Here is a 25,404-nt window from a genome sequence, read left to right as displayed (position 1 = left end):
CGAACTGCACTTGCTATTATATAAACCCAGATATAGAGACTCTGCTTCTACCCACCATGAAGAGCAAGTCCACCCCTCCAGTGATTGAATCCCCAAAAACCCACAAAATCCTCTCCTCCCCAAGCCCAATCCTCTCGGTCAGGTAACCACCCTACAGTTGAACAAGGAAGGAGCTCTACATTGCTGGGTTTGTTTTCGTCTGAGGTATGCCCTTGCTTCCAGTTCTCTCTCTGATATGTGCTTTGATTTGATTATATTACTTGCAAAGGCGGAGCTCGTAACAACGGACTCGGATCCTCTCCGGACTTTTCTGTCCGAACTGATTTTGGCGGTTGGATTCAGTCCTACGGTTAATAATTAATTTTGTTTTTTAATGGGTTTTTTTTTTTCTTTCTCTTTCCTGCTATCTTTTTCTCACTACTCTCTCCTTCTGCGTGCTGTGCTCTCCTTCTGGGTGTTTTTTTGGTTGGTGAAGAAAGAAGCCAGGGGTTTGAGATAGAGGTTGTTGGGTTATTTTATTTTCTGCTTGAGACAAACAACAAAGATGGCTGTGTTGAAAATCTGAGATGTGGGAGGCGAGATTTTGAGCAAAACAATTGAACTTAATATTAATGTAGATTCAAATTTTCATCTGTGAGAGAGAGCAGGCAACAAGATGGAGTGAAAGGGGAAAAAACGGAGAGAGGAGAGAAAAAACAGGAGGAGAGAGGAGACAGCAGGCAAAGGAGGGCGGGGGGAGAGAAAAAGATTGAAGGAGACGGAGTTAGAAGATAAACACATTATAAAGAAAAATTAATTACTAACCGTAGGATGTGAATCTAAGGGCCAGAAACAGTTTACCCGTCGGATCCCGACAGAAAAGTCCGAGTGAATCCAACGTCTCTCTCTTGGTTCAGTGTAGCCTTTTGATATCAACTGTTCTTTAGTCCTTTTCTTGTATTTTAAAACTGTTCTTTGCTTTGTTAATATTTTAAAACTGTCCTTGCTTGGCTCTTTACCTGGTCGAGTTTCTACAATATTTTTGGTTTACTGTATTGAATTTTGATTTTTAATCATATATAACAAAAATCTAGCCACCAATTTCTTCGTCATTTTCTTACGTAGTGAATGAGCAGCTTCTCCAAGAACCCTAATTCCAAATCCTATTTGATAAAAGTATGAGAATTTACAAGCTTATGATCGATTTGGATTCATCGTGAAGAAAACTGGTGTCTAAATATATCAACGTGTTAATTATGACCATTGATAAAAGGGCACTACAAATAGCAGGAGTGGTTTAGCTTCGTTTTGATCTTAGTAAACAAGCCGAACAACTTCATTTAGGGAGTTGATTTAACATAAAAAATATTTTTACCAAAAAAGTAATGCTAGAAAGATTAAATTTAAAAATTAAAATTCCAAAGTAAATGATGTGTCATCTTTTAATTTTTTTAGAATTTGAAAATATGGGTCAATACTTTTTGGATTACTTGTAAAACCAATATGTTGCTTTATTAGTTTCTGCCCAGTGCATCCAGGTTCAATTGTAAAACCAACATATTAGGGGCTGGTTTGGTATTGCTGTGCTTTGAAAAAAAGCTGCTGTGAGAATAAGCGGCTGTGCTGTGAGAATAAGCGGCTGTGAAATAAAGCCAGTAGAGTGTTTGGTAAACTTTTTTGTGAAAGTGCTTTTGGAAAAAAAAGCAGGATGATAGTGTGTCTTTTCATTAAAGGAGCACTGTAGCTCCGTGTGCTTTGAAAAAACTGGCTTTTTTTCAAAGCAGCAAATAGCAGCTTCAGCTTTTCCTTTGATTTTCAGCTTATTCTCACAGCAGCTTCCAAAATAAGCCCTTTTTTTTCAGTTTACCAAACACAAAAATGACCCTCAGTTTTTTTTCACAGTGACTTTTTTTAAAATCACCTCAATCCTAGATTTGATCCTCTTCAACGTATTGTTGCTAAATGCTAAATCTTTTCTTTGTTTCCAGTTGAACCCACACTTCATCCTTTTCAACATGATCCGTGGTCTGGGCTTGTCGGTGGTGGTGGTGCTGCTGCTGTTGCTGCAGAGCAACAGCAATGCATCTGCACTATCCGAGGAATACAAGACCTATATTATCCAGATGGACTACGAATCCTCATCAGCCACGCTTGCATCTTTCCCGTCAGTGGAGGCGTGGCACAAGTCCGTCCTCAAGTCGCTGCCTTCGTCTCCTCCGGACTACGACGACAACAGTGACATGCTATTGTACTCCTACAGCCACGCCTTGCACGGCTTCAGCGCCAAACTCACTGACTCGCAGTTGTCGGAACTGGAGGACTCGCCTGCTCACGTCGCCACGTATCCGGACTCATTTGGCAGGCTGTTCACCACCCATAGCCCCAAGTTTCTCGGCCTTAATGACAAAGTTGGCGTCTGGCCTGCTTCTTCCTATGGAAAAGATGTGATAATAGGAGTGATCGATACCGGAATTTGGCCCGAGAGTGAGAGCTTCAGCGACAAGGGAATGCCACGAGTCCCAAAAAGATGGAAAGGCGCATGCTAGAACAGAACATCATTCGCTTCTTCCCTCTGCAACAGGAAGCTAATCGGTGCTCGGTCCTTCAATAAAGGCTTCCGAGCTTCGGGAAGAAACCTAGCCGCATTGGACTATGACTCGCCAAGAGATTACAACGGTCATGGAACCCACACCTCCTCGACAGCGGCGGGTAACCATGTGACCAGCGCAAGTCACTTCGTGTTGGTATATGGTCCAGCCCATGATCAATGTTCTAGATTATTCTAGTAAGCAAGAGATGAGGCTGGAGCTTGCTAGACAATTCTAGAATGTTATTAAGTTGATGGAAGAAGCTAGAGAGTACTAGCTTCCTTGGTTGCAAATGGAAAGATCTAGAAGCTACAAGTATATGGCTAGTCTAGATTTTTCTATACTAGAGGTTTGAAGAAGGAACTAGAAACTAGTAGAATGCCAAGCCCTCACCTATAAATATGGGTGTGATGTAACCAATTGAGAACCAAGAGTGAGTAGCAAAGGATCAAGTCCAAAGCTAGAGTTCCACTCCAAGAGTGAGAGTGAGAGTGTTCCACTACACATTGTGTGAGTGAAGTTTAGAGTGATAGAAAGTGTGTGTTATACTTTCTTGTATCCATCAAGCCTTGTCTTTGGCTTGGTAAGACTACTCTTGTTGTATTCATCTTTTTCATATAGTGAAGATTGATCCTTGTTTGGTGGACGTAGGCATAAATTGCCGAACCACATAAATTCTTGGCGTCCATTTTCTACTTTACCTTGTGCATTCTCTATCTTGTAGTACCGACATTCCTAACAAGTGGTATCAGAGCCCGGTTGGCTCGTACTGCGAGATGGAAGGAAGTGGCACTATGATCAAACTCACCAACTCCAATTGGGTAACATGGAAGCCAAGGATGGAGGACATTCTCTATTGCAAGGATCTGCATGAGCCAATTGAAGGAGATGCCGCTAAGCCAGAGAGCATGTCCGATGCCGAGTGGAAGAAGATGAATCGCAAGGCTATTGGCACAATTAGACAATGGGTGGACGATAGTGTTTTTCACCATGTGTCTAATGAAACCAATGCTCGCGAGTTTTGGACAAAGCTTGAGTCCTTGTTCGAGAAGAAAACTCCAGCTAAGAAAGCCTTCTTGATCAAAGAGCTCATCAATGTGAAGTACAAGGATGGTTTAAGTGTAGCAGAACACTTGAACAATTTCCAGAATATCATCAACCAGTTGGCTACTATGAAAATGACGATCGAGGACGAGCTACAAGCGCTCTTGTTACTTGGATCCTTGCCAGACAGTTGGGAGACCTTTGTGGTGAGTATAAGTAACTCTGCTTCTAATGGTGTTCTTACCCTTGATAATGTTAAAAATAGCATGCTCAATGAAGAAACAAGGAGAAAGACTTCTGGCACAGATAGCAGCCAAGTATTTGTCACAGAGAACCGCGGAAGAAGCAAGAGTAGAGGACCTAGAGGTCATGGCAGGAGTCCTAGCCGATCCAAGTCAAGGTTCAGGGGTGCATGCCACCATTGTGGCAAAGAAGGCCATATGAAGAAAAATTGTCGAGTTTGGAAGAGAGAGCAAAGGGAAGGAAACAATCAGAAGAAAGATGATACTGGCAATACCACTGCTGTCATATGTGGTGATGTACCAGAAATATTGTCTGTTGGTGAATGTCTGCATATGGGCAACTCTGACAGAGACATTGAATGGATCTTTGACAATGGAGCTTCCTTCCATGCTACGTCCAAACGGGAGTTCTTCAGTACATACAAAGAAGGTGACTTTGGCATAGTGAAGATGGGGAATGAAAGCTATTCCAAAATTCTTGGAATTGGTGATATATGTCTAAGAACTAATCTCGGCTGCCAATTGATGTTGAAAGATGTGAGACATATTCCTGATATACGTCTCAATCTGATATCCATTGGTACCCTTGATCGACAAGGATATTATCACCATATTGGCGAAGGAAAATTGAAGCTTACTAAAGGCTTAATGGTGGTAGCAAGAGCACGACTTTGTTGTACGTTGTACCGGTCAAATGCCAAGGTTTTGAAAGGTGAGTTGAATGCTGTGGAGGACTCATCTCTAGACTTGTGGCATAAGAGGCTAGGTCACATGAGCGAGAAAGGCCTACAGGTTTTGGCAAAGAAGTCTCACATTCCCTTTGCCAAAGGTACGTCGTTAAACTCTTGTGAGCACTGTTTATTAGGAAAACAAAGAAGAATTAGTTTTTCGATTCCATCTACAAAGAAAGGAAACTTGTTAGATCTTGTTTATTCAGATGTGTGTGGTCCCATGGAAGTCGAGTCACTTGGAAGAAATAAATATTTTGTTACTTATATTGATGATGCTTCACGAAGGGTGTGGGTGTATTTGTTGAAATCCAAAGACCAGGTGTTTCAGACATTCCAGGAGTTCCATGCCATGGTGGAGAGGGAAACTGGGAAACCTCTCAAGTGCCTTCGTAGCGACAACGGCGGCGAGTACACATCTCACCAGTTTAGAGAGTATTGTGTAAAACATGGCATACGTCATGAGAAGACAGTTCCTGGAACTCCACAACATAACGGTGTTGCTGAAAGAATGAACCGAACCATCATGGAGAAAGTCAGGTGTATGTTGAGGACTGCAAAGTTATCTAAGCAGTTCTGGGGTGAAGCTGTAAGGACAGCCTGCTATTTGATCAACCGATCTCCATCAGTACCATTAGGTCTTGATGTTCCAGAGAGAGTATGGACTGGTAATGATGTGTCTTACTCTCATCTGAAGGTGTTTGGTTGCAAAGCTTTTGTGCATGTGCCCAAAGAGCAGAGATCGAAGTTAGACTACAAAGCTACACCGTGCATCTTTCTTGGTTATGGCGGTGAAGATTTTGGTTACAGATTATGGGACCCATACCAGAAGAAGTTTATCCGAAGTAGAGACGTGGTCTTTTATGAAGATCAAACAATTGGGGATTCGGATAAAGAGGCACAACCAGATGGCGCAGTCAGAGGAGTTGATCCATTAGCTTCAGATGAAGAAAGTCACGATGACATCCCTGAAGCAACTGCCAATGAAGTGCCTGCAGAATCAGATAATGCTGATCAAGAGGAGCCTGATCAAGATGTGCCAGACCATGAGATTGCTGATCAGGGGGAGCCTAGTCAAGAAGAGCAGATTCAAGGAGAATCCAATCAGGGGGAGCCTCTAGCCCCGCAAGAGAATGAAGATCAGGTCAGAAGATCCAGCAGAAGTCGAAGACCGTCTACCAAGTATTCTTCATCAGAGTATATCATGTTGACTAATTATGGAGAGCCCGAAACATATGAGGAGGCCAGAGCTCATAACGACAGTGACAAATGGATGAAGGCAATGGAGTCGGAGATGGATTCCTTATCAAAGAATGATACCTATGAGCTGGTGGAGCTTCCAAAGGGCAGGAAAGCATTGAAAAACAAGTGGGTGTTCAAATTGAAAAGAGACGACAACATGACAAGGTACAAGGCTCGTTTGGTTGTCAAAGGTTTTGGTCAAAAGAAAGGAGTTGACTTTGATGAGATTTTCTCACCGGTGGTGAAGATGACTTCCATTCGAGTTATCCTTGGTATGGCAGCAAGCATGGATCTTGAGCTCGAGCAGTTAGATGTTAAAACTGCATTTCTCCACGGCAATTTAGAAGAGGAGATATACATGGAGCAACCCAAAGGCTTTGAAGTCAAAGGTAAAGAAAATTTGGTGTGCAAGCTTAAGAAAAGTTTATATGGTCTTAAGCAGGCTCCGAGACAGTGGAATAAGAAGTTCAACTCATTCATGGTGAGTAATGGGTACAAGAGAACTCATGCTGACTCTTGTGTCTATATCAAACAATTTTCTGGAGGTACATTCATCATCTTATTGCTTTATGTTGATGACATGTTGATTGTCGGACAAGATGCTTCTATGATTAAAAAGCTCAAAGAAGAGTTATCTAAGTCCTTTGACATGAAGGACTTAGGGCCAGCCAAGCAGATTTTGGGCATGGAGATAATTCGTGACAGAAAATCCAAGAAGTTGTGGCTGTCACAAGAAAAGTATGTTGAACGGGTGCTTGAAAGGTTCAACATGAAAGCAGCCAAACCGGTAAGCTCACCTTTAGCCAATCATATCAAGTTGAGCAAAGAGTCATGTCCAAAAACATATGAAGAAAAGGAGAAAATGGCAGTTGTTCCCTACTCTTCAGCAGTAGGAAGTATCATGTATGCAATGGTGTGCACACGGCCAGATATTGCTCATGCAGTAGGTGTGGTGAGCAGGTTTCTCTCTAATCCAGGGAAGGACCACTGGGAAGCTGTTAAGTGGATTCTCAGATATTTGAAAGGGACTTCTAAGATGTGCTTGTGCTTTGGCGGTTCCAAACCAATCTTGGAAGGATTTACAGATGCTGACATGGGAGGTGACCTGGATGGTAGAAAATCTACGTCTGGGTACTTGTTTACTTTTGCAGGGGGAGCCGTGTCTTGGCAATCCAAGTTACAAAAGTGCATTGCTTTGTCCACAACCGAGGCTGAATACATAGCCGCTACAGAAGCATGCAAGGAGTTGTTGTGGCTGAAGCGGTTTCTCCAAGAGTTGGGTTTGAAGCAAAGTGATTATGGCGTTTATTGTGATAGTCAGAGTGCTCTGGACTTGAGCAAGAACACTACATATCATTCACGCACTAAGCACATTGATATTCGTTATCACTGGATTAGAGACGCTATCGAGAACAAGTTGCTGCAGCTGAAGAAGATTCATACCGATAATAATTCTTCAGACATGTTGACAAAGGTAGTCACAAAATCAAAGTTGGAATTCTGCATTAAGGCTGCTGGGATGAACTCCAGGTAACTTGGAGTCATGATCGGAATTCCTCCCTCATGGACTGGAGGGGGAGATTGTTGGTATATGGTCCAGCCCATGATCAATGTTCTAGATTATTCTAGTAAGCAAGAGATGAGGCTGGAGCTTGCTAGACAATTCTAGAATGTTATTAAGTTGATGGAAGAAGCTAGAGAGTACTAGCTTCCTTGGTTGCAAATGGAAAGATCTAGAAGCTACAAGTATATGGCTAGTCTAGATTTTTCTATACTAGAGGTTTGAAGAAGGAACTAGAAACTAGTAGAATGCCAAGCCCTCACCTATAAATATGGGTGTGATGTAACCAATTGAGAACCAAGAGTGAGTAGCAAAGGATCAAGTCCAAAGCTAGAGTTCCACTCCAAGAGTGAGAGTGAGAGTGTTCCACTACACATTGTGTGAGTGAAGTTTAGAGTGATAGAAAGTGTGTGTTATACTTTCTTGTATCCATCAAGCCTTGTCTTTGGCTTGGTAAGACTACTCTTGTTGTATTCATCTTTTTCATATAGTGAAGATTGATCCTTGTTTGGTGGACGTAGGCATAAATTGCCGAACCACATAAATTCTTGGCGTCCATTTTCTACTTTACCTTGTGCATTCTCTATCTTGTAGTACCGACATTCCTAACACTTCGGATACGCAAAAGGTTCTCCGAGAGGGATGGCGCCGCGTGCACACCTTGCCATGTACAAAATCGGATGGTCTGGACAAGAACTTATAGCTAGTGATGTGCTAGCTGGCATGGACAGGGCCATTTCCGATGGCGTTGATATCATGTCCCTTTCTTTTGGCTTATATATACCCGAATATTTCAACGATGTGATTGCGATCGCTTCTTTCTCAGCAGTCCAAAGAGGAATTGTTGTCGTGTGTGCTGTGGGAAATGACGGTCCGCTTGAAAGCTCAACATCCAACGGAGCCCCGTGGATCACTACAGTAGGTGCCGGAACAATGGATCGTACTTTTACTGCAAAATTTACGCTCGATGGTGGCTTATTTACCGCTGAAGGAGTATCATACTTCCCGCTAAGCGTTTACATTAGTGATGCACCTTTGTTTTATGGGAAACACAATACAAGCAAACAAAGATGTGACCCTGGGGCATTGATTCGTGAAGAAGTGGTCAGCAAGGTGGTTCTTTGTGATTGGAGCAACCTGACTTCCTTCGTTGGTCAAATGACGGAGGTAGGAAACTCAGGAGCTTATGCTGGAATCTTTATGTCTAATGAGTCAGATTTCAACCTCCAAGACTTCACCATTCCCGCTCTGGTTCTCCCAATTGAGAAAGGGGTTTTGATCAAGGAGTATGCAACAAGAGCCAACAAAACAACTCAAGTTAAAACCCTGAGCTTTGTGCACACCAGTTTGGGTTCAAAACCAGCACCACAAGTGTACTCTCAATCTTCAAGAGGACCGGACCGCATCAATCCAAGCATCCTAAAACCAGACATTCTCGCTCCAGGGGTTGACGTGCTAGGTGCAGTTGCACCTAACAGGCCATCAATCTTCCACCTAAATAACTACGAGCTGGTGTCAGATTATGCACTCTTGTCAGGGACCTCAATGGCAGCACCGCACGTTGCAGGTGTTGCTGCTCTGGTAAAAGCAGTTCATAGAGAATGGAGCCCAGCGGCAATTCGATCGGCAATCATGACCAGTGCATACACTGTTGACAACACCAATGCGACCATAAAAGACCAAGAGACTAGTCTTCCAGCCACCCCTTTGGACTTCGGTGCAGGCCACATCAACCCGAATAAAGCCATGAACCCTGGATTAATCTATGACATGGATGTCCAAGATTACATTGAGTTCCTGTGTGGCCTAGGGTACAATGCAAAGCAGATGCGTGCTGTTCTTCGGCGAAGTGAGTGGAGTTGCAGTTCACATCTGACTCAGCTAAACTATCCTTCTTTTATAGCTTCCTTCAAGAGCAGCATAGACCGGTCATCTACAAAATCTGAAAATTTCACTAGGGTGGTGACAAATGTGGGAAATCATACATCGATTTACAAAGCAGTGTTGCAAGTTCCAAGAGGCCTGAAGATTGCAGTAGAGCCAAGTACTCTAGCATTCTCCAGAAAGAATCAGCAGCATGCTTTCTCTCTGAGGGTAGAGATTGACGGAAATGCTTCGAGAGTGACATACGGCTACCTGAAGTGGATTGATCAACATAGCCACATTGTATCAAGCCCCGTAGTGATTGTTACTAACTAGATAGTCATGCAAAACCACATTATATGAAGCCTTGTAGCGATCGTTAATTTACTACATAGTTCTATGAGAAAGGATATGCTCAATCTTTATTGTTAAACTCATTTTCTTAATTATAATAAAGTTTTAAGCTCTTTTCTGTGTTGTCCGATTCTTAATTTCTGTGTGTGTATCTCAATTCATATGTGGAGGGCTGTAGTGAGAATCGAGTCCAGCCACTAGGGAGATGTTCCTGGAAATAAACCCTTGCTCAGCCCTTAAATACAGGAATTTCTGTTATGTTTGGTCTCAACTTTATCAACTCTTTGGCCTCTGTGCTTGACAGGGAATGTTGTTCTAGATATGAAGAGAACTTGGCAATGATTTATTTTGAATCATCTCTTACAGGTTTCCATCGCCACGTCTATGTCTCCTGTACTCATTATGAATTTAACTTGTGCTAGTCAGGAATGCTTTCATTTTGTGTATTTGTCTAGAGATGCTGTTTGGTAAACCATGAAATGCAGAACTTCCTGTGCTATTTTTGGGGGCTTGCAGCGCTTATCTGGTTACTCATAAGTTCTCGAGAGGGTTAAGGTCTTGTTATTTTCAAATGTGTTTGGAGCGCGGTTGGTTTTAGCATTTTATGTTGAGGAGTTAGCTAGTAGTATACTCAATTTTGGTGACATGCCTATATTATATGTACTGTTTTTCATTGTGTATTTTCCAATGGCTCAGATGTTATGCATGGGAGAGTAGTCTCCAATCCAAGGTGCAAAGTGTTCGAACTGATGAGTTGTTCTGGTTCCCGAAGCATCACTGTCGGGAGTGATATGGCATCGAAATTTTTTTCTCTCCTATCCTTTTAAGAAAATTTCTTCTGATTTCGTATATTCGCTGCATGCCATCAAAATTCTACGGTTGATTACGGAACTAGGCATTGATCTTGGTTAAAACTTTAGGGCTTTTTTCAAGAGGTTTTTTATTTTTGGTAATGTATTGGTGTACATACAAGAATTTTTCAGTGTTTTATATCCTGCTAGTTCTTTACTGTCAAACAATTCTTGCCGATGCTTTGAATAAGCAAGTTTCACAAACCCATGAATTCTTGATGAGTTTGTTCTTTTTTGGGTTAAGATCATTTCTTATTCCTTACTTCCATACCTCTACTAAAACATGGCTAGAATCATCCTAATTACTAAAACATATAGGATCGAAAAAAGTGCAAGTTTCACCTTAAAATCATAATCTGATACCAAAAAAATTAAGAATCATATAGGCTAGAGGGACTACTTAGTCCGATTCCAAATTCTTACTTTCCCTAATCTTATATTTCCAAATTTCTTTCTTCTCTCATTTCAGGTAAGTAAATGGAATTTTATTCTACGTCTTAGAGCTATATGCCCTCGTTTAATATGGAAAAAAGTGCACGTTTCACTTTAAAATCATGGTAAGAAGTGAATCCATCATGACCTAACCTTGTAACCCAAAACTCAAAGTTATCATCAAAATTCATATCATGATGACTAATTCCCGTATAAGATTTTGAACATCTTCTTGTAATTGGATAGGATAGTTCTAGCTAGCAAAATACACGCTTGCAACAAGGAATTTGTAGCTCATTTGCAGTTTGTTAGAATCATAAATTATTTGCACCCGAGTTCCATCCTCCTCCTCCAACCTGTCTCAAAAATTAAATTGAGGGTTATGAATTATAAATGATACCTAGATAAAACACGTTTTATATATTCAACCATAGAATTCAGAAAAATGAGAAGATAAACAATAAACAGTTCAAGCTTTTTAATGTTTCTTGTTTGTTTCCAACCAAGAGACATTCCCAGAATTATTTGAGAAATGCTAATGAGACTCTCTCAAAAGTGGAGCTCTACTTTATGCTACCTTATATTTTTTGCATAATGTTTTATAATGTTGACAAGATAATTGATGTTAAACTTTGAGGTGACAGAGAGTCTATAGAGAGTCTCACATTGAGAGTCTCCTTAGCATTTCTCAAACTATATATTTATCACAAAAAGGAAAGAAAAAAGAAACACATTGGATATGCCTCTCCCCATGGGACTTTTTATTGAAGATTAAATAGAAAATACATATTTTGTGAACTCCTTAGGAACCCCAAGAGTAGCAACGTTGTTTCGTAGCCCCGCTGATCTTGCTGGTTCTCATGCACAAACGATCCTGTTTTATGTTCCAAGGACAATAATTTTGGCATAATTTCAAGTCTCTAAATTGTTCGTATATTAGAAACCAACGATGTGTAACATTTTGCCATTGAAATTTGCAGTAGTACGGTGGAGCTTCAAATGCTAGATTGACAGTGAAATTGTAGAATCCGTTATAAGGCACGACATGAACACCACTATCTTCTATGGCTTCGCAATGAACAGTCAGGTTGAGGCCTGCACCCAAATCATTTGTCAGTTTAACATCAATATGCAGTGCATCACATCTGGTAGTGCATCACACCGCGACCCGCTCCAGCAGAAAAGCATGTGCTCTGGCTTAACCTTGTAACCCAAAACTTCAAACTATCATCAAAATTCATATCCAATGATTAATTCCCGTATACGATTTTTGAACATCTTCTTGTTATTAGATATGATTGTTCTAGCTAGCAAAATAAAATATACACTTGCATCAAAAAGATTTGTAGCTTAGTTGGTTAGAATTATAAAATATTTGCACCTGAATTCCAGTCGTTCACGAACATATAACTTGTCTCAAAAAATAAATAAAGGGCTATGAATTATATGAATATGATAACTAGATCAAACACATTTTCTTCAACCATAGAAGTCAGAAAAATAAGAAGGGAAACCATAAATAATGCTATAAGTTCATGGCTTTTGTTATTTCTTGTTCGTTTTCCAACCAAGAGACATTGCCAAACCATTTATCACAAAGGGGAAAGAAAAAGCAACACATGGGATAACCCTCTCCCAGTAGGACTTTTTATTGAAGATGAGATAGAAAACACATATTTTGTGAACTCCTTAGGAACCCCAAGTGTAGCAACGCTCTTTTGCAGCCCCGCTCTTGCTGGTTCTCATGCACAGGCGTTGCTGTTTTATGCTCCAGGGACAATAATTTCGGCATAAATTCCAGTCTCTAGATTGTTCGTATATTAGGAACCACGGATAGGTAACATTTTGCCATTTAAATTCGCAGTAGTGTGGTGGAACTTCAAAAAATGATAGATCCATAGTGAAATTGTAGAATCCGTTATAAGGCAAGACATGAACACCAAGATCTTCTATGGATTTGCAATGAACAGTGAGGTTGAGACCTGCACCCAAATCATTTGTCAGTTTCACATCAATATGCCGTGCACCAACATATCTAGTTGTGCTGGTCACAGTTACAAGAAATGTCAGAACCAAGAGAAATGCACTGTTTCGGATGAGTGAAGAAGAAGAAGCAGCCATTGTTTGTTTATGAATTCTTTTAGGTGCGTTTAACGTGCACCCTTCTTTTTTATAATGCATATTTACTCCATTCATGGAAAACATTCATTCCCTCCAACCGTTTTGTGGATAAAAAAAACAAATAGCATTATTATTCTACGAACAGTATTTCAAATTTTGGAATAGGTAGAAATATCGATATGCAAATTTATAGAAAAAATGATGGATATCTCGATATTGAAATTGGTTGTCTTTGGCACAAATTATGGATTTACAATCAGGTGGCTGTATCAACTCATTCAGTCAAAAGTAAAGAAAATTTTCTTAAAAAAAAAAATTCATAAGTTTAAAGCTGCAAAGGATTTTGGCAAAATTTTTGTATTGAGTCGGTAATAATTATCGTCTATATTCATTGATTTCCTATATCTCCTCGATATAGGGTGCAGTTTGCATTTCAAACCCACTTTCCATATCGATCCTTGGTTTTTTGATATTTCGACGAACTTATTGACAATTTTGTGGATATTTTAAACATTGACTATAAAAGATGGAGGGCTTAATTACATTACTAATAAAGACGGATTATCTACTAAACACGAATCCAACGGTTGATTTGTTCGTTGAATATGAATAGATGACTCAACTTCTTTAAATGATAACAATATGCCCTGCCCTTAACGGACTGAGATATTTTTCAATGTGCTTGGAACACTGAACGATATACCAAGTGTAATAATACAATTAGTTGAAAATTTTAAAAAAATCATTTCCAACCAATTATATTATGAAACTTAATGTACTGCGCTGTGTTCCCAGCATACCAAATAATTTGTTCAACGGACGGTAGCTAAAATCACCTTATGGAATCAAGATAATTAAAATAATGAATGGTCTATGACTATGTTATTTGTGTGGTAATCACAAATTATAATTGAAACAATAAATACAAAATTTTTCTTGCCATTCACATTGATTGAGGTTTAACAAAACATGCATCGTTAGACTTTGCCGTATTCACATCTTTCAAAAGTTCGGTTTGTTTGATAATGCGGCACGCATGTGAGTCTCACACATCTCATATTCTAAATATGTGTGTTTAAGGACCAACTCGAATCTAAGGTGAAAGTTCAGAGCCAAATCTAAATTGGGTGAAAGTCTTGGAGTTGCCACGTGGATTCTTTTTCGAAGAAGAGAAGGATACCCTCATTAAATAGGCGAGACTCACATTTAATCCACGCATAATTCACCCTCTCTGAAATACGCAAGCAGTTGACTACGACATCATCAAGCTCTTGTACCCATGGCAAGAAGAAAATTCAAAGGCATTAAAAATATGATTGATTACGAAATCCCATCTTTAATATTCTCCTAATTGAAAATCATCTCAAACAAGGAAGGAATCATAATTGCATCCAACCATAGATACTTTACAGATAATTCCAAGGTATTATTTAATAACTAATATTTTCTAGATTATTCTTTCATCGTCCATCCTATGATGACCCACCTTGGCTAATGGAATGCCACCACGTGTAGGCAAAACCCGACACCCTAGGTTGGCCACCTCCCTATAAATACTCCATCTTCACCAACTTCTGGTAATTTTTGCTATACACTTAAGCCCTAAAACTATCTCTCGTTTTAGAGAAACTGAGTTAGGCATCGGAGATCCATTAGCCAAACTCCCCACTCCCAACCCACCTCGTGGCCGCGCTTGTTGTTTTGGCCTTGATCAGAGGTGTTATTTATTTTTGTAAGTACAATTTCGTCAAGAATGAAGACAACAAAAATTTGTTACCACATATTAACGTTTTCATTGAGAGTTTAAGTTGATATCTCGAAAAGGACTCTCGCACTCTCTTTTCGAAAATTTCTGTTACGTTGAATTTCATTTATGCTCCTAGTAATTGAATTTTTTAATAAAAGTTCCTTAATCAGTCCCTCAGAAATGATACAATAGTTGGAAATTTCGAAATCATGAAGAATGGAATACCTTACGTTAAAGTATACGAATTGGACAATGGAGACCAAGATGTGGCCCCATGCCGATGCTCTTCGCGGCTCGACACGACGGCCGGACGAGATCAACTGCTGTGAGCCACAACAGCAGCAGTTGTAGCCCAGCAAGCAGTAAGGACCGCCGCAATAACAGCGGCCCAAGTTGATGCCTAGGCACGAGGGGAAGCAGCAGCAACGGTTGTCCATGGGCTGCAGGCCTAGGTGCCAGAAGGAGCTCAGACCCGAGCCCTAGACGAGGCCTAGAGCGTTGCAGAGGCACCACAAGCTCATGAGGGGCACATACCGACCCAAAGGCCAGGTGGGTCCAGTTCGCTGCAAGCCGAATAGGGCAGACGGAGTTCAAAGGGCAGAAATGTTCGCTTCATTACCAGCCCAGCAGAAAAGCATGTGCTCCGGCTTAACCTTGTAACCCAACACTTCAAACTATCATCAAAATTCATATCTGATGATTAATTGCCGTATAAGATTTTTGAACATCTTATTGTTATTAGATATGAAAGTTCTAGCTAGCAAAATAAAATACACACTTGCAACAAAAAGATTTGTAGCTTAGTTGGTTAGAATCATAACATATTTGCACCTGAATTCCAGTCGTTCACGAACATATATCTTGTCTCAAAAAATAAATAAAGGGTTATGAATTATATAAATATGATAACTAGATCAAACACATTTTCTTCAACCATAGAAGTCAGAAAAATAAGAAGGGAAACCATAAATAATGCTATAAGTTCATGGCTTTTGTTATTTCTTGTTCGTTTTCCAACCAAGAGACATTGCCAAACCATTTATCACAAAGGGGAAAGAAAAAGCAACACATGGGATAACCCTCTCCCAGTAGGACTTTTTATTGAAGATGAGATAGAAAACACATATTTTGTGAACTCCTTAGGAACCCCAAGTGTAGCAACGCTCTTTTGCAGCCCCGCTCTTGTTGGTTCTCATGCACAGGCGTTGTTGTTTTATGCTCCAAGGACAATAATTTCGACATAAATTCCAATCTCTAGATTGTTCGTATATTAGGAACCACGGATAAGTAACATTTTTCCATTTAAATTCGCAGTAGTGTGGTGGAACTTCAAAAAATGATAGATCCATAGTGAAATTGTAGAATCCGTTGTAAGGCAAGACATGAACACCAAGATCTTCTATGGATTTGCAATGAACAGTGAGGTTGAGACCTGCACCCAAATCATTTGTCAGTTTCACATCAATATGCCGTGCACCAACATATCTAGTTGTGCTGGTCACAGTTACAAGAAATGTCAGAACCAAGAGAAATGCACTGTTTCGGATGAGTGAAGAAGAAGAAGCAGCCATTGTTTGTTTATGAATTCTTTTAGGTGCGTTTAATGTGCACCTTTCTTTTTTATAATGCATATTTACTCCATTCATGGAAAACATTCATTCCCTCCAACCGTTTTGTGGATAAAAAAAAAATAGCATTATTATTCTACAAACAGAATTTCAAATTTTGGAATAGGTAGAAATATCGATATGCAAATTTATAGAAATAATTATGGATATATCGATATTGAAATTGGTTGTCTTTGGCACAAATTATGGATTTACAATCAGGTGGGTGTATCAACTCATTCAGTCAAAAGTAAAGAAAAATTTCTTAAAAAAAAAAAATCATAAGTTTAAAGCTGCAAAGGATTTTGGCAAATTTTTTGTATTGAGTTGGTAATTATCGTCTATATTAATTGATTTCCTATATCTCATCGATATAGGGTGCAATTTGCATTTCAAACCCACTTTCCATATCGATTCTTGGTTTTTTGATATTTCGACGAACTTATTGACAATTTTGTGGATATTTTAAACATTGACTATAAAAGATGGAGGGCTTAATTACATTACTAATAAAGACGGATTATCTACTAAACACGAATCCAACGGTTGATTTGTTCATTGAACATGAATAGATGACTAAACTTCTTTAAATGATAACAATATGCCCTGCCCTCAACGGACTGAGATATTTTTCAATGTGCCTGGAACACTGAACGGTATACCAAGTGTAACAATACAATTTGTTGAAAATTTAAAAAAATATTATTTCCAACCAATTCTATTATGAAACTTAATGTATTGTGCCGTGTTCCCAGCATACCAAAGAATTTGTCCAAAGGAAGGTAGCTAAAATCACCTTATGGAATCAAGATAATTAAAATAATGAATGGTCTATGATTATGTTATTTGTGGTAATCACAAATTATAATTGAAACAATAAATACAAATTTTTTCCTGCCAGTCACATTGATTGAGGTTTAACAAAACGTGCATCATTAGACTTTGCCGTATTCACATCTTTCAAAAGTTCGGTTTGTTTGATAATGCGGCACGCATGTGAGTCTCACACATCTCATATTCTAAATATGTGTTTAAGGACCAACTCGAATCTAAGGTGAAAGTTCAAAGCCAAATCTAAATTGGGTGAAAGTTCATAAACAATTGTAAGTCTTATTGTGGAGCCAAAAGTAATTCGAAAATTCTTGGAGTTGCCACGTGGATTCTTTTTCGAAGAAGAGAAGGATACCCTCATTAAATAGGCGAGACTCACATTTAATCCACGCATAATTCATCATCTCTGAAATACGCAAGCAGTTGACCACGACATCATCAAGCTCTCGTACCCATGGCAAGAAGAAAATTCAAAGGCATTAAAAATATGATTGATTACGAAATCCCATCTTTAATATTCTCCTAATTGAAAATCATCTCAAACAAGGAAGGAATCATAATTGCATCCAACCATAGATACCCTAGGTTGGCCAACTCCCTATAAATACTCCATCTTCACCAACTTTTGGTAATTTTTGCTATGCACTTAAACCCTAAAACTATCTCTCGTTTTAGAGAAACTAAGTTAGGCATTGGAGATCCATTAGCCAAACTCCCCACTCCCAACCCACCTCGTGGCCGCGCTTGTTGTTTTGGCTTTGATCAGAGGTGTTATTTATTTTTGTAAGTACAATTTCGTCAAGACTGAAAACGACAAAAATTTGTTACCACATATTAACGTTTTCATTGAGAGTTTAAGTTGATATCTCGAAAAGGACTCTCGCACTCTCTTTTCGAAAATTTCTGTTACGTTGGATTTGATTTATGCTCCTAGTAATTGAATTTTTTAATAAAAGTTCCTTAATCAGTCCCTCAGAAATGATACAATAGTTGAAAATTTCGAAATCATGAAGAATGGAATACCTTACGTTAAAGTATACGAATTGGACAATGGAGACCAAGATGTGGCCCCATGCCGATAATCTTCGCGGCTCGACAAGACGGCTGGACGAGATCCACTGCTATGAGCCACAACAGCAGCAGTTGTAGCCCAGCAAGCAGCAAGGACCGCCGCAATAACAGCGGCCCAAGTCGAAGCCTAGGCACGAGGGGAAGCAGCAGCAACGGTTGTCCATGAGCTGCAGGCTTAGGTGCCAGAAGGAGCTTAGACCCGAGCCCTAGACGAGGCCTAGAGCGTTGCAGAGGCACCACAAGCTCATGAGGGGCACATACCGACCCAAAGGCCAGGTGGGTCCAGTTCGCTGCAAGCCGAATAGGGCAGACGGAGTTCAAAGGGTAGAAATGTTCGCTTCATTACCGCCCAGCACACAACCCAACCCAACAGCTAACTAGGTGGGTTGGCCCCTACCCACACCGCGACCCGCTCCAGCAGAAAAGCATGTGCTCTGGCTTAAACTTGTAAGTTGTTGTAACCCAAAACTTCAAACTATCATCAAAATTCATATCTGATGATTAATTCCCGTATAAGATTTTTGAACATCTTCTTGTTATTAGATATGATAGTTCTAGCTAGCAAAATAAAATACACACTTGCAACAAAAAGATTTGTAGCTTAGTTGGTTAGAATCATAAAATATTTGCATCTGAATTCCAGTGGTTCACGAACATATATCTTGTCTCAAAAAATAAATAAAGGGTTATGAATTATATGAATATGATACCTAGATCAAAAACATTTTCTTCAACAATAGAAGTCAGAAAAATAAGAAGGGAAACCATAAATAAAGCTATAAGTTCATGGCTTTTGTTATTTCTTGTTTGTTTTCCTAGCAAGAGACATTGCCAAACCATTAATCACAAAGGGGAAAGAAAAAGCAACACATGGGATAACCCTCTCCCAGTAGGACTTTTTATTGAAGATGAGATAGAAAACACATATTTTGTGAACTCCTTGGGAACCCCAAGTGTAGCAATGCTCTTTTGTAGCCCTGCTCTTGTTGGTTCTCATGCACAGGCGTTGTTGTTTTATGCTCTAAGGACAATAATTTCGGCATAAATTCCAGTCTCTAGATTGGTCGTATATTAGGAACCACGGATGTGTAACATTTTGCCATTTAAATTCGCAGTAGTGTGGTGGAACTTCAAAAATTGATAGATCCATAGTGAAATTGTTGAATCCGTTATAAGGCACTACATGAACACCATGATCTTCTATGGATTTGCAATGAACAGTGAGGTTGAGACCTGGACCCAAATCATTTGTCAGTTTAACATCAATATGCAGTGCACCGACATATCTAGTTGTGCTGGTCACAGTTACAAGAAATGTCAGAACCAAGAGAAATGCACTGTTTCGGATGAGTAAGAAGAAGAAGCAGCCATTGTTTGTTTATGAATTCTTTTAGGTGCGTTTAACGTGCACATTTCTTATATATAATGCCTATTTACTCCATTCATGGAAAACATTCATTCCTCTATAACCGTTTTGTGGAAAAACACAAATATTTTTATTATACTACAAAATGGTGGTATTATCAACTCATTCAAATTCAGTCAAAACTACAGAAAAATTTTCAAAAGAAATCTAAAGTTCAAAATCTACAAGGGGTTCTGGCAAAATTTCTATAGTGAATCAGTAAATATCGTCAATATCATTGTTTTCCTAAATGTTGCCGATATAGGATGAGGTTTGCATTTCAAACTCACTTTTCATATTGATTCTCGATTTTTAAAATATTTAGAAGGAATCATTGACAATTTCGTGAATATTTTAAACACCGACTATAAAAGATGGGAGGGCTTAATTACATTACTAATAAAGATGGATTATATACTAAACATGAATCGAAACGGTTGTTTTGTATTACTAATAAAGGTGGATTATAAACTAAACATTAATCGAAACGGTTGATTTGTTCATTGTATGTGATAGATGACTAAACGTCTATAAATGATAATCAAAACAATATGCCTGGCCCTCAACTGACGATAGATTTTTATTGTATCAGGAACACTAAACGGTAGACCAATTGTAATAATATAATTAGTTGAAAATTTGAAGAAAAAAAATTCTAACCAATCGTATTTGACACTTGGCATACCACACCGTGTTTTGGTCCACAAAAATCCGTCCACCGGCCGGTAGCTAAGACCACCGTATGAGACTTTAGTTTTTTTTTATTTTTTATTTTTTTTGAGGTAAATATATGAAGCTTTAGTTAAACTACATAATCTTATAGTCAAGCTGCATGACAGAAGCTTCAGTCCCCATCATCTTAATGCGTCACAGCATGTGCAATTTCAAGTGGGGATCAACGGGATACTTAAAATCAAGCTTGCTTCTTCCTCCATAAGCTAACTATGAATTAGACTCGTATTCCACCGTATACCATCATTGTCCACCATCAAGGAGCGCACAGTAAGAGATGGGTAGACTTCAGCCGGTCTTGGACTAAGCACTTTAAAGAAATTCTCCTTTGGAAACCAGTTATCCCCCCATATATGTATACTCAAACCGTCTCCAACCCTCCACTGAGCACCCCTCTGAATAATAATCCTTGAAGCCGCCACATTTCTCCAGTAACGAGAAGAGTTAGGTGAAGCTTGGGCCTTCAGAAAATCTGTTGTGGGATAATATCTAGCTTTAAAAATACGAGCAACCAGAGAGTTAGGGAATTGAATTAATCTTCACCCTTGCTTAACTAGCAAAGCCAAATTAAAACATATAAATCCTTAAATCCCAAACCACCCTCACCTTTTGGTTTACACAATTTTTGCCACTTCATCCAATGAATGCAACGCTTACCGGCTTCTCTACCCCACCAAAACCATTTGGTTTAACTCATCAAAAAAAGACTTAGGTAACAAGAACGTCTGCATTATATACAATAGGATTGCTTTAGCTACTGTTTTTATCAAAATTTCTTTACTCGCACTACTTAACAAAGAGCCCCGTCACCCATTCAACTTCTTCCAAAGACAATTCTTAATATATGCAAAAGTCACTTTCTTTGACCAGCCCACAAAAATCAATAAACCAAGATACTGGTCATGATAATCCACCCTCTCCATTCCAAGACAATTGGCAAGCAACTGTGCATCAATCACTGTGAGGTTTTTACTAAAGGCTACACTGCTTTTGGCAAAATTCACAGCATGTCCGGACGCCCGTTCATAAGTTTGTAATAACTCCTTCACCTGTATGCATTCATAGAGAGATCTCCTAGCAAAGATAAAACTATCATCCGCAAAAAGAAGATGATGAACACTTAGGGCTTCCTTACAAACCTTGATACCTTGAATTCGACCTTGTGCTTCCCATAAAGAGTACCAACAGTCCCTCTATACACATAAAACAAACAAAAATAGAGACAACGGATCCCCCTGATGAATGCCACGTTTTGGTTGTACAAAACCCACCGTCTCCCCATTTAGCTTAAAGGAATATGATACTGTATTAACACACATCATTATCCAGTGAATCCATTCCTCCACAAACGCTAGCCTCCGCATAATTTGCTCCAAGAAACTTCAATCAATACAATCATACATTTTGCTGATATCCAATTTCAATGCCATTGCCCCATTCTACCCATTGTTTTTCCTATGCATATAATGAGTGATCTCTGAAGCTACCAAACAATTATCGGATATTAGTCTGCCTGGAATAAAGGCACTTTGCGACGACAAGACAACCTCCGGCAATATGATTTTCAATCTATTAATGAGAACCTTAGAACAAATCTTGTAAATCACATTACAAAGACTAATTGGCCTTAGCTGAGTCATTGAAGTAGGATCAATTTTCTTTGGTATCAACATAACATGCGTATAATTAATTTTCCGAAGCATATTCCCGAAGGATAAAAGATACCTTACCCCATCACAAACATCTTGGCTGACTATCTCCCAATGCTTCTGATAGAACCCAGGTGACATCCCATCAGGTCCTGGAACCTTAGTTGGATGCATTTGGAAAAGTGCCTTTTTAATTTCATTGTTCGAAACCGGCCTAAGAAATTCTTAATTCATTTCTGACGACACCTTAGGATTGACCACCTTCAAAATTTCCATCGCATATGTGTCCCCCTAAGAGTCATATAACTTTGTAAAGTACTCGACAATAGCCCTCTCCATGTCATTCTTATCTTCATGCCAAACTCCAGCCTCGTCGAATAACCCATGTAACCCATTTCTCCTTCTTCTGCGATTTGCCTTTTGATGGAAATACTTAGTATTCTGGTCACCTAGTTGTAACCAATTTTCTTTTGACCGTTGAGGCCAAAATGCTTCTTCCTGTGCTAAAAGGGAATGCAACCTGGTACATAGTTCATGCCATTGGGCGATGATTGTCTCAGTGAATAGCTGCCCAAATAAAGAGTTCGACTTATCCTCAATTTCTATAATCTCCCCAGGAATAGTACGCTTAGTAGCATTTGCCCAGTTAGTTAACTGAATCCGTGTTGCTTTAATTTTTTTCGTTACACGAAACATGGGTGAGCCCTAGAACTCCGTATCCCATCCATGTTTAACTACAGCCCCACAACCTTCCTTTACCGCCCATCCGTCTTCATAATGAATGGTTTTTGTAAAACTGACTCGTTTATTAGGAATACACTCCATCATAATCGGTATATGATTTGACGATGTGGGCTTTAGATGGGTAACTTTGTAACATGAAAACACATCCACCCAACTCTGCATTGCTAACACTCTATCCAATCGAACTTTTATGCCGCCACACCTCGTAGTAACCCAAGTGAATTTATTCCTTACAAACCCCAAAGCATGTAGTTGGCAACTAGTAAGTGCATTCCGAAAGCCCTCTATTTGGCATTCACTCAGCATATCACCCTCTTCATGCTCCTCCACACACAAAACCTCGTTAAAATCCCTCATGCAACACCACGGCAAGCTAGAATTATCCCTCAGCCTCTAAAGTAAACTCCATGATTTGTGTCTGTCCACCTCAGCCGGATAACCATAAAAGAAAGTAATTCTCCAGTGATTCACATCTCCAACCCCTCCTACCTCTAAATCAATGTGATTAGAAAAGTAAGATCGTAATCAAAGATTTGCTTCCGACTTCCACATGGCACATAAACCTCCTGACTTTCCTGAACTTAGAACTGTAAACATAACATCAAATAGTAACTGTGATTTTAACGTCTTCATATACTCCTTGGAGCTTGTAGTTTCGCATAAAAAAAATCACCATGGGATCTTGATAAATAACAAGTCTCGTAGGTGCCCGAATTGCCTGGAGGTTCCCAAGCCCCTGGGCAATTCCAGCTGATACAACTCATTGGTAAAACTAATTGAAATCAAAATAGCACGTCTCTTCAAACCTGGTAAATCTCCCATCATTTCTTTCTCACGCAAGCCTCTTTTTCCAAGCTCTGGTGGGACATAAACTTGCCGTTTTGGTTTCCTATATCTTTTCCTTTGAACCCCATTGCCTCTTGAAAAATAACGACGATCACCCCTTGGCCCAAATATAAAAGGTGCCAAGTTGAAAGGATCAGATCCCATAGAGTGGGAATAAACCCTTCCACCACCGCTGCCACCTGCACTCACCCTCGTTCCATACCCATCTCCCGACAACATAAGTTCCAAACTCCCCGAGAAAACCTCATTGGCAGGTGGCGCAGCAATATCAATTCCTACGTACCCTCGGTGTGAGCTCAGTCTCAAACAACAGTAAAGGCTTCGATGCTTCTGTCCCAATATCATCAGCTTGGCAATCCATAGATTCATTTAGGCCTCCCTAACTTTCTGCGGCAAATAAGGTAATAGTGCCCTATCATCCACACTACCATGATCATTATGGGTTACGTTCAGATCAGGTAGCAAAGTTCCAATTTGACCCATCTCCCCCCGTGCCAACACTTCATCTGTCTCATCATCCATAAGGCCATCCAAGTCTTCTGTAGGCAGTACAGACATCACCCAGCCTCCTTCAGGATCAAGCCCAAACCCTTTTCCTACAGGTTGTATATAATTCTTCTCCAGCACTTCATTTTGGAACCACCTACCATACGGTTTTGTCCTATCATCCACATGTGTACCATTAAAACGCTCATACTGATCTTCAACATGATCCATCATACCGCATATCAAGCATGTTAACGGTAATTTCTCGTACCGATCATCAATATTTAACAACGTGCCTTCCAGTTGTACGGTCACATATCATCGAAAAGGTTTCCGCACATCTATTCGCACCCTAACACGCAAGATGCGGCCAAACTGCTCCTCCTTTCTACTTTGATCCGTAAACACATATTCCCCCAACAAGTTTCCTAAGAACTTTCCTATTAGACGCGTCATATAGCAAAGGGTAAACCCTTGAATTGAACCCAGAATTCTTGGAAAAATAGTGGGATCGTAGCAGGATACGCCAAATTGTCCGCCTCTCCAAGAACCGACAAATACTGCTTGTTATATAACCATGGTCCTCCTCGTAATATTGTAGTACGCTCCTGCATGGAATTAAACCCAAAGGCAAACCGATTGTCTGCTAAATCAGTCACCACCACATTCGCTTTTGGGCGCCATAAGTTTCTCATCTGTCTTTTGAAACCTTCTTTGTTCATTGGTTTATCAGAGATGACCATTCCCATTAAGAACACTCAGGATGACTTCAAAGCTGAAGCCTCCCTCCTATCCACCACAACGACCTCATTCTCTTCCTCTGTTATAGCAAACCTTGCTACAAAATTGGCCATCATGTCCTCCATTAACATCAATCCTTGCACCACCCAGTCCCAATTTCGAGCACACACTTGGAAGCACCGATTAGAGAACTGTACAATACTTCCCTACATCATGTAGCAAGCAAGAATCGCGAGCGTCAGACCCACGCCTCCCCACGCTGCTACACTGTGAACAGTAGCCGAAAATATTACGAAACCCTAGCTTTCCAATAGTTCGTCGTTGCTCTCCTAAGGTTCGACTTAACAAACATCTCAATCCTCAGTCACAGTCCTCCTATCACTGCCTAACTGTGATCAGCAGCCAGATAAAGCATGAAATCCTAGGTTTCCTATAGTCTCTGATCGCTCTCCTAGGGTTCGCGAGAAACTTAGAGAGCCTTTCAAAATTGTTTGACATTTGTTGATCGTGCAATTAGTGATACTTTATTGATATATTTTT

General features: G+C 39.8%; 2 protein-coding genes and 1 pseudogene across 2 annotated transcripts; 1 reads left to right on the top strand and 2 right to left on the bottom strand.

Moving 5' to 3' along the window:
- On the top strand, positions 1-9,709 carry LOC126623710 (subtilisin-like protease SBT3; annotated as a pseudogene).
- Positions 9,710-12,573: 2,864 nt separating this feature from the next.
- LOC126622905 (S-protein homolog 19-like) lies at positions 12,574-13,005 on the bottom strand. The gene has a single exon (XM_050291587.1). It carries the CDS (start codon positions 13,003-13,005, stop codon positions 12,574-12,576), a length of 432 nt encoding a protein of 143 aa, XP_050147544.1.
- Positions 13,006-15,891: 2,886 nt separating this feature from the next.
- LOC126622904 (S-protein homolog 19-like) lies at positions 15,892-16,323 on the bottom strand. The gene has a single exon (XM_050291586.1). It carries the CDS (start codon positions 16,321-16,323, stop codon positions 15,892-15,894), a length of 432 nt encoding a protein of 143 aa, XP_050147543.1.
- Positions 16,324-25,404: the final 9,081 nt, after the last annotated feature.

This window comes from Malus sylvestris, chromosome 5 (genome assembly GCF_916048215.2).
Source record: "Malus sylvestris chromosome 5, drMalSylv7.2, whole genome shotgun sequence".
NCBI lineage: Eukaryota > Viridiplantae > Streptophyta > Magnoliopsida > Rosales > Rosaceae > Malus > Malus sylvestris.
Note: the sequence above shows the minus strand (reverse complement) of the source record. Positions and strands in the feature narration are given on the sequence as shown.

Excerpts from the sequence above, each read along its gene's own strand:
- LOC126622905 (XM_050291587.1), bottom strand. The coding sequence starts at position 13,005 with ATGGCTGCTTCTTCTTCTTCACTCATCCGAAACAGTGCATTTCTCTTG.
- LOC126622904 (XM_050291586.1), bottom strand. The coding sequence starts at position 16,323 with ATGGCTGCTTCTTCTTCTTCACTCATCCGAAACAGTGCATTTCTCTTG.